Raw genomic sequence first — 14,555 nt, 5'->3', positions numbered from 1 at the left:
TCTTCTTGAAGACTTTCTGCAGGAGGTTTGTAGGATTTTTGTCTTTCTACAGTTGAAATCTGTAACTTCTAAGCTAAATTATAATCCATTTTTATTCTCATGTATATTTTATTTTATTCCATGCGAACAAATTTTCTTATAAATCTATTGCAGCAATTATTAATTTGGGACTCATTTGCTCTATAAATGTTAGTATTGTAAGAAATGTTTGAATGAAAAGATGAGTCAATATAATTAAAAAGATGGGCAAAGCCTATGGCAAATGTGGCTTATTATAATGGTTGCTCCCAGTAGCAATAACTGCACAGAAGGATGAAGTTTGATCTGTTAAATTTGTGTAGAGAGAGTATGATAAACCATGTCAACTATAAGAGTTGGAAGGTATACAGATCACAAGGCATGTCTGTTTGTTATGGCAATTTATTGAATCTGTATAAACAAATTGCATGAGAGCTGTAGAGGGGAAAAGTCACTTTTTATTGACTTCAAGCTCATATACTCAATTAACTACAACTAAATGCATTCTCATACTATGTTGCTTATAGGAAAGTTAACCAACCATATTCATGTGATTGAGAATGACATTGTGGCAATAGTTTAGTTTTAAAAAATATTACTTTAAACAAAGTTTTCCTGAAACATTCTTTACAACTTCATGTAATTTTTATACTGCATACTCTTATTGGTCACCTCTCTGATGATCTTTTTCAGGAAGAAGAACCAGATGAGGATGATGCTTACCAAGTTCTTTCGACACTAAAGAGAATAACTGCTTTCCACAAGTAAGTTTCTTATTCATTTTATGAAGGTTCTTTGTTTTATATCCTTTTCTGTATATTGATACTAATACACAGATGTAGGTCTATTTATTTTCATGTTTGGTTTAAGTTAAGTTTGAGTTAAGCTCCACCCACAGGGCAAAAACAAAAAATTCTCGTGTGTTGGCACAAGGTCCGTTTTTTTAACTGCCTTCAGCAAAAGCAGTTGGAGTGTTTTTCTATTTTTATTTTTTAGTCTGAAATATTGATATTCATTGGAACGTCACCTGAATCTTGCAGACCGGAGAGTTTCTTCCCTAATTGACCAGATAAAATTTACTTTTCAATGATTCTTCTCATATTCAGCACCAGAAGTGTACTTTATTCAGGGTCAGTCACAGTTTTAGTGACTGTGACAAGATGGGCTTACTCTACCATCCTATCAGAGGGAAGAAGTTTTGTCATGGGCTTTCTCTTACTGTCAGTAATCTGCCTTTACTCACTACTTCTACTGGTGCTACTTGGCCACCAGACACTCAGTGACTTTAGTTGTTGATAGTGCACCACAGTGCTGCCCTTAGTTGTAAGACAATAGTCCCTGCCACCATCAGGCTCCTTCATAAGCACCTGCTTCTTGTTGTTTTGTGTAGATACTGGGTTCAATACTGGACAGCCGAAGGATGGATGACTGCGCTACCTCTTATCTGTGTTTCATGTTAAGGCTGTAGGTATAGATGGCTTGCAGGAATAGAGCAGAATCTTTAGGCATAGTAGTGTTTATTGCTCATCAATAACCCTTAAAATAGCCGTTACACACAAAAACCTTTTTAGATGTATTCACACTTTACATGGGGCTTTGCTGCTCTTTATGTACTGTTTCAACACACAATTCACTTGGTGCAACTAAGTGAGGGTTGGTAGAGTTATTTTTAAATCTCCCACCTAAACGTGCCTTTCAGGATCAGTGTCTCCTCCAAGGGCCAAATTGACTTCAGAGGGATAGTAGCCAGACCACAGGGCAGTACACTCCCTGATCATCTTCTAGTAGAGACCACATAATTCATTAGGGGCCCCAGGAAGCATGGTTTACAGATAAGAGCTTAACACACTCATCTGTTCTGTGTTGATCCCAGCGACATAAGTCAATGCTCTGCCTGGTACCCTGAACTCCTTATACTTAATGGGCAGCACTGTGGCTAAGTGGTTAGCACTTCTGCCTCACAGTACTAGGGTCATGAGTTAAATTTCCGACCATGGCCTTATCTGTGTGGAGTTTGTATGTTCTCCCTTTGTTTGCGTGAGTTTCCTCCGGGTGCTCCGGTTTCCTCCCACACTCCAAAAACATACTGGTAGGTTAATTGGCTGCTATCAAAATTGACCCTAGTCTCTCCATCTCTGTCTGTCTCTCTGTCTGTGTGTGTGAGTGTGTGTCTATATTAGGGAATTTAGACTGTAAGCTCCAATGGGGCAGGGACTGATGTGAATGAGTTCTCTGTACAGCGCTGCGGAATTAGTGGCGCTATATAAATGATGATGATGATCTTTAAGCTTGAATTGTTGCATTGTTCTTTGTGCTTTGCTGGCACACCAGCAATCTGGTTCCCATTTCTCAGAACCAGAACGCCTGCATAACACTACCAGATGTGCCTCAATTCCCACTGGACCACAGGTGTAAGTGTTAAATCAATTTTCAAAAACATTTTAAAACATATATTAAACTTTTACATTCTTTTTAACAAAATGCACACCTACACATTTAACCCACAAGCTGCAATAGTGCCAGGGTTTCAAGTTTAACATTTTTATTCTGTTATAAAAATTCCACAGCAAGTGCAATGGGTGAGAGAAAAGGGGACCTGGCTATAGTTGTCTTGGTTGACTCGTATACAGTATCCTAGTGTTCATAATAGTGGCTGTGGTCACATGTTTGACACAACAAAATCTGATGTTAATGGATGTATTTAGTGTAAAATGGTAAACATCTATTCTAAGAAATGAAATAACTCCTAGGAATTGATAGATGCTGTTGTATGTTTTTCAGTGCACATGATCTCTCAAGGTGGGACTTATTCAGTAGCAATTATAAGCTATTGAAAACTGGTATTGAAAATGGTGACATGCCAGAACAGGTTAGTGTTACAGCAAGCTATATGTACATTATCTATTTATATAGTGAATTAATATCAGAATTCCTAATGTTTTATAATGTTCTATTTCAGATTGTCATTCACGCTTTACAGTGTACCCATTATGTTATTCTATGGCAGCTGGCAAAGATATCAGAGGCTGGCTCAACTAAGGTATTTCCTTACTTATATATCTCTATATCTACTTTATTTGCAAGATACTCATTTTCTGATACAATTTGCTTTTATTTTTAGGAAGAATTGATAACATTAAAGAGACAAATGAGGGTGTTTTGCCAAATATGTCAGCATTACCTTACCAATGTGCACACTGCTGTAAAAGAACAGGTTGGTAATCATTGGGTGGAGAATGTAGATTGAAACAAATTATGTTAGTATTAATAAAAAAATCGGTGGCTTAGATAGCCATCTTGATTAGTTAAAGCTGTGCTTTCCAACTTCTTTTGGTATGTAGGGCCATACTTTTAGTACTCTAATGCCTTAATGTTGTAGTCCATTGTAAATGTATTATTACGGTGTTTAACAGCGCACATCATTACTTTTCTCCCACAATATTTATTTTTAGGCATTCACTATTCTCTGTGATGTGCTAATGATCTTTAGCCATCAGATTGTAGTTGGGGGTCGTGAAGTATTGGAACCACTTGTGTATTCCCCAGACTCCTCGTTGCAGTCAGAGCTGCTAAGCTTTATTTTGGATCACGTGTTCATTGACCAGGATGATGATAACAGTAGTTCAGGTAAATAAATAATGTGTTACATTGCACCACAAACCAAACACTCAGGTTTAAGACTAGTTAGCTATCTTAAATCAAGACAGTGTTGCAGAAATGTAGACAATTTGCAATTTGTGTCGTAAAAGACGAATATGCTCTTTTATGAGCCTATAATTTTAGTGCTCCAGATTTTTCCTGAAATCTCTCTGTACTTCTAAGTATTATGATTGTCACTGGATCTGTTTGGAAATTATAGCTTATTTTGATTCCTACAAAACCTGTCCATGTTTGGCTCGATTCTAGTCCCATCAACATTAATTCTAATTTTAAGAAAGGCTGTCTCATCAGGGGCGAGAGGAGTCCCCATGTATTTAATGCTCCTGGGATTTTCTTTCCTCCTGTCAAGGCAGTCTTTTCTTTTTGTGTTACTGGAATCGTATGTCCATTAACACGCTCTTGGCCAGGGCAAGTTTCAATTGGGTTGGGTTGATCACCCGGATGGAGGTAAGAAGTTTGAGGACACTGGACCTTGAGGATATAGGGGCTCAACCAGAAGATTGGACTTAAAAAAAAAAAAAAAAAAAAAAGAATTGACCTGCGGTGGCGAATTTCACATATAGTTCCAATTTATTTAAGTTGCCCACGAGAGTAGGGTGCTTTGCAGTAAACTGCCAGTATTTTGATCTGTCCTTTCTGGTAAATCTGGAGAGATGGCATCCTTGAGGTTTTTTTTTACTTGTTCAAAATTTCGCTACAAATTTCCAAATGGACAGTAAGGTGCGGACACCTTGTACTCATTGTGCACAGGCTTATGTGTGGGAGACAGCAAAGACATTAGAATCTCATGGGTGGATCATCAGTTATCAGAAGTCCAATTTAGTTCCGACTCAGAAGCTTGTCTTTTTGGGCTTGCTGTTTGGCGCCTGACAGCAGTGGGCGTTCTTCCTGGAAGACAAAATAGTCTTGCTACGCAGACTAGTAGTCTCTATTAATTCTCAGGTTTTCAGCTGTTTTGCATTAAAGGCTTGTACCAGATCGAATTCGTATCAAATGGAAGAAGTCAAACTATCTTTTGGCTAATCAATTCATCAGAGATTGTCCAAGGACGAATCAGTCTCTACTATGGTGTATGGGTGTTGACAACCTCGACAAGGGAAATCTCTTTAACATATGAGACTGACATTCAGAACAACAGATGCCAGCCTTCGAGACTTGAGGCCTGCCATTGTTCATTGACAGTATTACCCTTTGGAAGCAGTTCTTCAATTAAATGTGCTAGAATTTAAAATGTTAAACGCTGTAGTTCGAGGACATCTTATATAGTGGGAAAAGGCCAAAACTATTCAGTCAGACAAAGCCTCAGCAGGAGTCACCATAAGGGATGCACCAAGAGCTTCCTTGCAATGAAGGAAACAAACAAAATTAGGTGCAACTAAATGTTCCAGCAATACCAGCTGTGCTCATCCCAGGTTGGAAAACTGGGAGGTAGATTTTTTTTTTATGCATGCACTGTATCTCAGAATAGGCTCTAAATTCAGACGTTTTTCAGCAAAGTGGAGAGATGGGGTGAGCCAGATGTCGACATGATGGTATCTCTAATAAACCACAAGGTGGAGCTATTCTGCTCGAGAACAAGGGACTCGCAGGCATATTTGGTAGAGGCAATTTTGGTTCTGTGAAAATTTCAATGGATTTATCTGTCCCCTCCAGTGGCAATGCTTCCACGCATTCTCAAGAATGTCAAAAGAGAAGGGGACAGGGTGCTATTGGTAGCACCAGACTAGCCACGACCATCATAGTACATGGGTATTGTCAGAATGTTGGTAGGTCCATTATGGTGACATTTTCTAAGACAGAACCTATTAAGGGACAGCTTTATCATCAGGAATTAAAGCAACTGGCTTGAAAGGTGTGGCTGTTGAAGCCATGATTTTCAAGGCAAAGGGATTTTTAAATTTATCAGGATCACTCTCATGGCTGCAAAGTCTGTCAATTGAAAAATGATGATAGGGTTTGTAAGATTTCTGCTTCTTAGTGTCAGAAGTAGTAGTTTACATCCACTTTTCATTTTGTGTCTATTTTTGTAGGAGGGTTTGGATAATAGATTGAGATTTAGTTCCTAGAAGGTTCAGGTCTTTGCGCTTTCTGTCTTTCTCTCCCCCACCCCACCTCCCCAGAAGTGTATTATTTTTCACAGTGAGTAATGCATGTGGAACCTCAATACAATGCTCAAATAGCTTAAATGTGACATTGTGATCCTGACATCACACTGAGAAGGAAGGATGATCTCTTCATTCCTTAGATGATACTAGGACTCTAAGAATATATGTTAAAAGGACTCTTGCATTTAGCAAAATTGATGGTCTTTTAGTTCTCTATCGTGCCCACGAGAGAATGGTCTGTGTCGAAGCAAACAGCTGCTAAATTGATTTACCTCTGTAATTTGATAAGCCTACATTGGGGAGAACGTCTTTTTCCTGTCAATGTGAATGCACATTCTATCATTGAGTGCCTCTTTTGTGGCCTAACTAAGCAACTGTGTTGGAACAGCCAACGTATCCTTGGTGCAAGGTTTTAATAGTTCAATATTTTTACATACAAATATACTAGTTTTGGACAAAAGGTGCTGTGCACCAAAACTTCTTAGCATACCCACCAATATGGGCAGTTTTATGACATACCAAAGGTCCAGTGTCCCAAATAGGATGAAATAGAAAAATGAAATTTTGTTCTTTTAAATCCTTTTCCCTGTGTTTATTGGGGGACAATGCACACCCACCCTTTAGTTCATCTTAATGAAAAAATGAAGTTAATTGTTTTCATAGGATGATCTCTCCCTCGCTCACTCTGTTCTGTTCTGTTCTGTCCTGTGGTCTTTGTTAGCTCCTTGTAAAGAGAGGGAGCAATTTCAAACCTAGTCATTTTAAAGTGAAAGACTCCTATCTGAGCCTTTCTGTTCACATGTCCAATGCCCCCCAATGGACTCTTGAGAAAATATTTTAAATTTAAGTACAAATATCTCATTATTCCTTAGAGACTATTCAAAGCTTTGTTTTTGACATTGCGCAATATAATGTAATATATCCTCTATAAATGACAGTTTTTTTCACTGTGCTGGTCTGTCTGAGGCACTGTGTGAAAATCACTTTCTTTCAATAGCATTAGATGTTGACATAATATAAAATTAACATTTTTGTTTTGATGCTCATACTAATGCAACCATGTATGTTCCTCTGTTAATATAATGAATATTTAACATTTGTATAGTCAGCTGTTAGTATTTTCAATTTCTAAAGCGGCACAAAGTGTCTGGAGAAATACTTTTTGCTAATCTGCCGTAACACATACATTCACAGAGGATCATGCAACTTAGTCAGTCAGTCTTTGGAAGGAAATGTTAGCTTAAAGTAATAGGACTTCTGCATTGCGCAAGCTCCGATTATTATAAAATGTGAAATTTTGTCAAGTGGGATCCAGTCACTATCCATCGGTTTTTGTTTATTTTTTTTAAATTTACATTTATTTTTATGTTGATTCGTTTTTAAGTGACTTTCTGCTTCTTTTTCTTTAGATGGTCAGCAAGATGATGAAGCCAGTAAAATTGAAGCTTTGCACAAAAGAAGAAACTTACTTGCAGCTTTCTGCAAGCTCATAGTATATAATGTGGTTGAAATGAATACGGCTGCAGACATTTTCAAACAGTATATGAGGGTATGTACAAAATGAGTTTTGCCAAATGTAGCTCTAGCCATTAACTTTTTACTATTTCCTGTACTTGATCATCAAAACATGTAGGAAATATATAGTAGGTAAGAAGAGCCATATACGTTACAAATGACAAATAAAAACACTTAGTTCTAGCATTCAAACTAGTATAAAGTGTTTTGATAGAGAGTATCACATTTGCTTTTAGAAGCCTCTTAACTTATCATTGTGCTTTTGTTTAGTTGGTCTTTTGTAATCTGTGTTTTTTTTTTCTTCCTTCCTGTTTGTAGTATTACAATGATTATGGGGGATATCATTGAGTAAACCATGGTGAAAGTGGGTGGTTGGTGTTGTGGGTGTGAGTGTGGGCGTATCTTTTGTGTGCTCTGGTTAATTGGGTGTTAATATAAATGTATTATTTGATACAATCAAGTGACTTTGCTTTACAAAAATTACACTATTTGACTAGTTTGTGCCCACTACTGTTGCTTCAAAATCACACATGCATGAACAATAGTAGGGGGGATCTTATTTTACTCCCAGTGTTTCCATAGTTAATACAAGTAAATGATGAAGGAAAAAGCAAAATTGCATTCACTAGCCCCAATGCGTTTGGTGTTTTTTATAGCTTAATAGTTTAGGGAACTAAGTCTACTACATTTTTGCACATTTTACTTTTTATGTGTTTTTAAAATGCATAATGTTATCAAATGCCAATTTAAAATGTCAGTGAAAATAATTAAAACTGTGCAAAACTGATAAATTCAGACTAGACTAAAATGTGTTTTGTTCTGCACAGCTTTTCAATGAGATGATCCAGGAACATAGCTATAACTTTGACCGATCGTCACCAACTTTCAGCGGCATAAAAGAACTTGCAAGGCGCTTTGCCTTAACGTTTGGACTTGATCAACTGAAAACCAGAGAAGCCATTGCAATGTTACACAAGTAAATGCATCTTTATTGTACTCCATGTAAACACTTTTTGTTTTTAGCACTCAATGTAAAAGGGGGAAAAAAACATTGATAAATTAGTTTTTTTTAATTCAACCTCTATTCCAGTAGACCAGTTGTATTGAAAGGAACTCCAAAGCAGATTTTTGTGGACTGACTCACAGGTTCCACTTTTTCCATTATACTACATTTGAGTGGAAAGCATATTTCTCTAAGAAAAAATTCTGTGCAGCTTTGTTTTGTTTTTCCCCAGTAATATCTCTTGCTATATTCATACAGTGTGTGCATGTGTGGCTTGTGCTGATATAGGTAAAAATGGGATTTTTACTCACTGTAAAATCTGTTTCTCTGACTCCATTGGGGGACACTGCAAGACATTGTGGTATAGTAGGTGAACTAGGAGTTTAGGCACTTATAACTTGTTTAGAATATACTTCTCCTATACTATGCCTCTCCTCTCTGGAAACAGATTCAGTTTTGTATAACCAAGCATAGAAGAGAGAGCCAACAGGCATAACCAGAACTAGGTATCTTAACAACAACAGAATCTCAGTCAGGACAAAGGGAGGATGCGCAGTGGAGTCAGAGATACAGCTTTTACAGTGAGTAAAAATCCCAATAATAAGCTAAACAAATGGTAGATGTTATCCAACAAGCAATGGACTGATTGTGTGCAGGCCATTCCTGTTTCTGAGTGTCATAAAGAATGAAGAGGTCATATGTCTTGGAGACCGAAGTCGTGCAAGTGATACAGCATTGGAGGGCCCGGACCACATCCAACAGAGGTAAAGTTTCACTCAAAGATCTGGACAAAGGACAGAACGCTGTCACCACAATTTCCTGATTCAGATGCAATCTGGAGACCACCTTTGGTACAAAGGATGGTTTAGTGCAGGGCACCGCTCTATTCGAGTGAAACACCAAAAAGGGAGGATTGCAGCACAGCGCTCCAAACTCTGAGACACTCAGAGCAGAGGCTATGGCTAACAGGAACACCACCCTCCAAGTCGCATACTGTAAATCCACCAGAACCCTGGTGAGCGAATGTAGCACTAGATTGAGGTCCAATGGTTCCACTGAGTGGACAAAGGGGGGCTGAATGTGTAACACTCACTGCAAAAACATTTGAACATCCCTGAATAGTGAAAGTCGTGGTGAAAAAGAGAGAGCAGGCACCTCCTGAAGTTTCAGAGATGCAAGCCACAGTCCCTTATCTAGGCCTGCCTGCAGAAAGGAGAGCAAATAGGATAGATTGAACAAGGAAGTGTGGAATCCCTAAGGCTCACACCAGAGAATGTAAACCTTTCAGACCTTATAATAAATGATCAAGGAAGAAGGTCCTGAGCACCCCTGGCGAGACCCCTCTTGCCCTGAGCAGCTGGGTTTCAACAACCATGTTGTCAAAGTCAGACTAAGGAATGGCAATGAAGAGGATCCTGAACCCAGAAGGTCTGGACGAGGAGGCAGTCAGAAGGGAGAGCCTATCGCCATTTCCTGAATGTCTGAGTACCAGGCTTGGGGCCGCCAAACTAGAGCCACCAGAATGGTGGGAATCAGCATTCCATTTTCAGCTTTTTGAGCACCCACTGGAGGATTGGGAAGGGGGGGGACCGGTACACCAGCCTGAAGCGCCACAAAATCGTCATGGCATCCGTGTATCCTGCTCCCGGATCCCTGGACTTCGAGCAGTGTATAGGGACTCGGAAGTTCAGTCTGGGCACCATGAGGTCAATCTCTGGCCGTTCCCAACACTGTACCAGAAACGCAAAGACCTCTCCTTGTGGAGGGACCATTCCCCGGGGTGGACCCAGTTTTTTACTCCTGGGACGAAAATGGCTGAGATCATTGGAATGTGGCGTTCCACCCAAGACACGATCTTCCCTGTCTCCCGCATCGCCATACAGCTGCGTATTCCCCCCTTATGGTTTAAGTAAGCAATGACCGTGGCATTGTCTGATTGGATACTCAGAGGTCTCCCGGTCAGGAACCGCCGCCCCTTAACCAGGGTTCTGTTGTCCGTCCTGAGTTCCAGTACATTGATTGGCAGTGTCACCTCCTGAGGAGTCCAGAGGCCCTGAAACCTAAGAGGACAGACAACTCCGCCCCAGTAATCTAGGCTAGCGTATGTGGTGACCAGAGTCCATACCCATGCACAAAAGGACTGGCTTTTTTTCAAATTGGTTCTGGTGAGCCACCATGAAAGGGAAAGGCATGTGGCCCTAGGCAGGATGATGATCTGTTTGTTCTAATGTTGGGGTGATCCGGACCATTTCTGGAGGGTCTCCCTCTGAAGAGGTCATTGGTGGAGCTGCGCAAAGAACACCACCTTGAATACCGATACCATGGACCCCAGCAGCTTCAAGCAGCTGAGAAGAGAGACCTGTCTCCGTGCCCGAAAAGACCTGGTCTTGTGTAACAGTGACAGAATCTTGTCACCTGGGAGGTACACACTCTGGGTGACTGTGTTTAAGGTGAGACCCAGGAAGCACATCTGTTGTGCTGGATTAAGAGAGGACTTGGATAAGTTTAGTACCCAGCCATGAGCTTTCAGAAAGGGACATGTTAGCTGAATGTGTTGCAAAGCAGCGATGCAGACAGAGCTTTCAGTAACAGATCGTCCAGGTAGGGTAAGATCGTGACCCCTGGTAGCGCAGTATACCCGCCATGACTGCCATCATCTTGCACACCCGTGGGGCTGTTTCCAGGCTGTAGAATAGGACCCTGAACTGAAAATGGCGGTCTCTTTCTGCAAAACGGAGGAGGCACTTGTGCCCCTCCCAAATGGGCACGTGTAAGTGAGCATCCTTGATGTCGATGGATGCAAGGAATTCTGCTTGCTCCATGCCTGCAATCACTTCTGAAATCGGAGTACGCAGACCTGTCTGAAGGTCTGCAAGTTCAAGATTGGCCGGAAGGAACTGTCTGTTTGGGAACCAGGCTGAGGTTGGAGTAAAACCCCAAACCTCTCTGGATGCGGAACCTGAACAATGACCTCCAAGGAGAGAATGTTTCTGATGGCTACCTGAAGTGGCTGGCGCTCGAAAGCACAAGAGGGCAGGGCTCTGGTGAAGAATTGATGGTCGGGAAACTGCATTAAGTCGATGACAACACCGAGTCACAGTTACAGCACATAGGCATCTGTTGTTGAGGCCCACCACTGGTGCTGGAAGTGGAACAGACAGGCCCCCACCATGGCGAAGGGGTGAGAGATCCTGTCACGCCGAGGTCTTGTCACAGAGTTGGGGAGGCCCACGTCTAACTGTGCCCCGGCCCCTGTGGTGTACCCCCCGTGAAGTGGAGAACTGTCCCCTGGAGGGAGCCCCCCAAGATTTTTCTAATGTGTGAAAGGACAAATGCATGCCTGTCTAGGCTTGGTGAAGCAGATGGTAAAGAAGCTGCTCTTACCCCCAGTGGCCACCTGCATGACATGTTGTAGTTCAGAGCCAAACAAAGTGAGGCCATTAAACGGTAGGGATTCTAACATGCGTTTGGAGTCTGTGTCTGCCGACAAAGTGAGCAGCCATAAGGCGCGGCAGGCCGTAATGACATGGCCCGAAAGTTTGGAAGTGACCAAAAACGCATCCAAGGATAGCTGACCCACATATTCTGGGGCCTCCGGAATATGTTCTGCTACTATCAGTAAATCAGCTCTGGGCCCTTGGCCAATTGCTTTACCCCCAGGCTGTTGGCAAGTTGGGACTTAAACTACCAGCTCCCACAAACGCAGAGTGCAGCAGAAAGTCACATTTCTTACCGGTACGGTCACAGGGAATGCATGCTCTGTGCCAAAATAGCGATGCGGTGGTAAGCCGAGTTACTGACTTAGATTTTTGTGGCCAGAAGGACAGTTCCTGAAAGAAGGCTGGTGGTGACTCCGATCAAAGTACTTTAGGAGAGGTACTCTGAGCACCGTGATAGAGACCTGGAGGAGCTTACTAACTTTGTGCAGGGAGCAAGTTTACTAGAGGCTCCCTCCATACTCATGCTTCCCATAACGGGAAACTTACGTGCCAGTACTCGACAGTGCACAGTGAAGTCCTGGCAGAGACTGTGGGCACTCCGTTGGCAATCTTTTCAGCTGTTAATGACTACTGCCCTCTGCAATTGTTGACCATCCTTCAATTTAGTCCCCTGAGGGTTTTTTTATTGTTTAACTTTCCTCATATACTACATATAGGAATTGTTTTTCACTGATCGGACATTTTGAGTGTCCAAACACTGAGTTTTATCATAGAATTCTCTTAGCATTTAGTCAGACCTCACTTCTTCATATAGTGATATATAAAACAGAGTTATTTTACTGTTTTGGGGCATTAGCCAGGGACAAGACAAGTGTATTTCCTTTCACTCTGTAGTGTGACTGTGTTTTCTAAATAAAAAATAAATAACTTGTGTCATTATGTCTGACAAAGGTAACAGTGCAAGAGTGAAGTTTGACGCTTGCTCTAAATGTGTTGTCAAACTTCCTGTGGGTCAGCAGGACCAGAGGGGGGTGTGTGCGCAGTGTGAAGTGGGGACTGGTGGAGCGCAGGAGGCTGCCGCAGTGACGGTGGAGAGAGAGGAGTGTTTCCCTACCAGTGAATGCTCCTAGAGGACGAGCCCCTAGGTTTGATTCATTTTGGCAGTTCTTTTGGGGAAACCTGGTTTCCAGAGATCAGTCTACCAGTATAGTCAGCACCCAAGGATCCCGGGGATAAGCTGTCAGAGGCAGGGGGTCGTCTTGTAAGAGAAGCCCAGTTTTCAAGAATTCGGAAAAACCCTCAGCATGAGGGGTTTCTCCCTCCCCTCGTGCAGGGGTTGGGGGCCGCCTACATTTATATATACAAAAAATGAGTACATACATTTGTTTCAGGATCAGTGAGCGGCAACATCACGAGGCAATCGGGTCTTAGAAGTTATATCCAGAAGCTACATCTTGGATTGTTTAGGACCTGCTCGTCATCGATTTTTTTTTTTTTTTATTATTATTTATTTATTTATTTATTATTATTTTTTTGGAGACTCCTGCATTATTCTTGCCCATCCATTTTTTTAGCCATGAAGTTCCTGGGGTATATGGTGTCCACATTCAAGACCCTTCCACACGGTCTGTTCCACTCTCGCAGATTCCAATGGGACCTCTGCGGCAGTGGTCAGGGTCTCCTCTTCATCTCGACACTCAACAAAGGGATCTTTCATCTTCCTTCGAGTCCTCTTTCCCTGCATCCTTGGATGTCATTAGGGCCTTGCAATTTTATGTAGATAGAACATCGTCTTGCAGAAAGACAAATTCCCTCTTTGTTCTGTATGATTCCCAATAGAGGGGTTGGCTGGCCACCAAGCAAACCATTTGTCATTGGATTAAGTCCATGATTAAGCATGCTTATGTGAGCTCACACAGACCTGAGCCAGCGAGGATCACTGCTCACCCCACTCGTTCTGTGGGGGGTGTTTTGGGCCATGCGCCATGGGGCTTCTGTGGATAAACTATGTGAGGCGGCCACCTGGTCCTCTGTGCATATCTTCATGAAGATGTATCAGTTTAATGTGATTGCGCCTGCTGACGCAGGGTTTGGCCACAATGTTTTGCGGAGCGGGCTATCGGAGCGTTCCCTCCCTTAGGAGGCAGCTGTAGTATGTCCCCAATGTAGCAGTGTCCGCCAGAGTGCATGAATGAGAAAAGAGGATTTATGTACTTGCGTTAAATTTCTTTTTCTGAATCCATCTGGGGCAAACTGCCTTCGCTTCCTTTGCTCTTCTGATGTGTGGTCTTGGTTGGTTGCTCTCTTCCTTAGGGCTTTTGTAGTAAACTAAACTTGCTGCAGACTCTGCAACCCCTACTAGCCTCAGTGTAACTGTTTAAGTGCCATCTCCTGTGCCCTCATACAAGCTCATTGTAGCAGTGTCCCCCAGAAAGATTCAGAGAAAGATTTAACGTAAATACATAAATCCTGTTTTCTCTTGCACAGCAATTTGCAGGGCACTGCTGACCATGGGCACTTTCCACAGCTGCCCCTATGGCTGTGTATGATCAGACCATGCTGCACGCAAAACTTTTCACCAATTCGGAAACGGATGTTCAAGCGAAAGAATTTGCTGAGCCTGTGAACGGAAGACCAGATTGTCAGCGGCCTGAAAGTCACAAACCGCCCTGGTGGAGTGAGCCGTAATCTGCTCTGGAACTGGAAAACCCGAGAGATGTTCGAGAGATGAGCCTGATGAATGGTTGTCTTAATCCATTTGGCAACTATCTGTTTCGTTGCCGGCCATCCTCTCTTGTGAGCGTCGTATAACAA

The 14,555-nt window shown here is 41.9% G+C and overlaps 1 protein-coding gene across 1 annotated transcript; it reads left to right on the top strand.

Annotated features, from left to right (window-relative positions):
* The first annotated feature begins 7 nt into the window (after positions 1 to 7).
* On the top strand, positions 8 to 7,364 carry LOC142134169 (cohesin subunit SA-2-like). The gene is made up of 7 exons (XM_075194506.1): positions 8 to 25; positions 712 to 782; positions 2,800 to 2,887; positions 2,978 to 3,058; positions 3,140 to 3,232; positions 3,471 to 3,645; positions 7,193 to 7,364. The coding sequence occupies exons 3-7, from the start codon at positions 2,876 to 2,878 to the stop codon at positions 7,345 to 7,347; spliced, it is 516 nt and encodes a 171-aa protein (XP_075050607.1). The 5' UTR covers positions 8 to 25; positions 712 to 782; positions 2,800 to 2,875; the 3' UTR covers positions 7,348 to 7,364.
* The last annotated feature ends 7,191 nt before the right edge of the window (positions 7,365 to 14,555 follow it).

The sequence above is a fragment of the Mixophyes fleayi genome, unplaced genomic scaffold, assembly GCF_038048845.1.
Source record: "Mixophyes fleayi isolate aMixFle1 unplaced genomic scaffold, aMixFle1.hap1 Scaffold_4075, whole genome shotgun sequence".
NCBI lineage: Eukaryota > Metazoa > Chordata > Amphibia > Anura > Limnodynastidae > Mixophyes > Mixophyes fleayi.
Note: the sequence above shows the minus strand (reverse complement) of the source record. Positions and strands in the feature narration are given on the sequence as shown.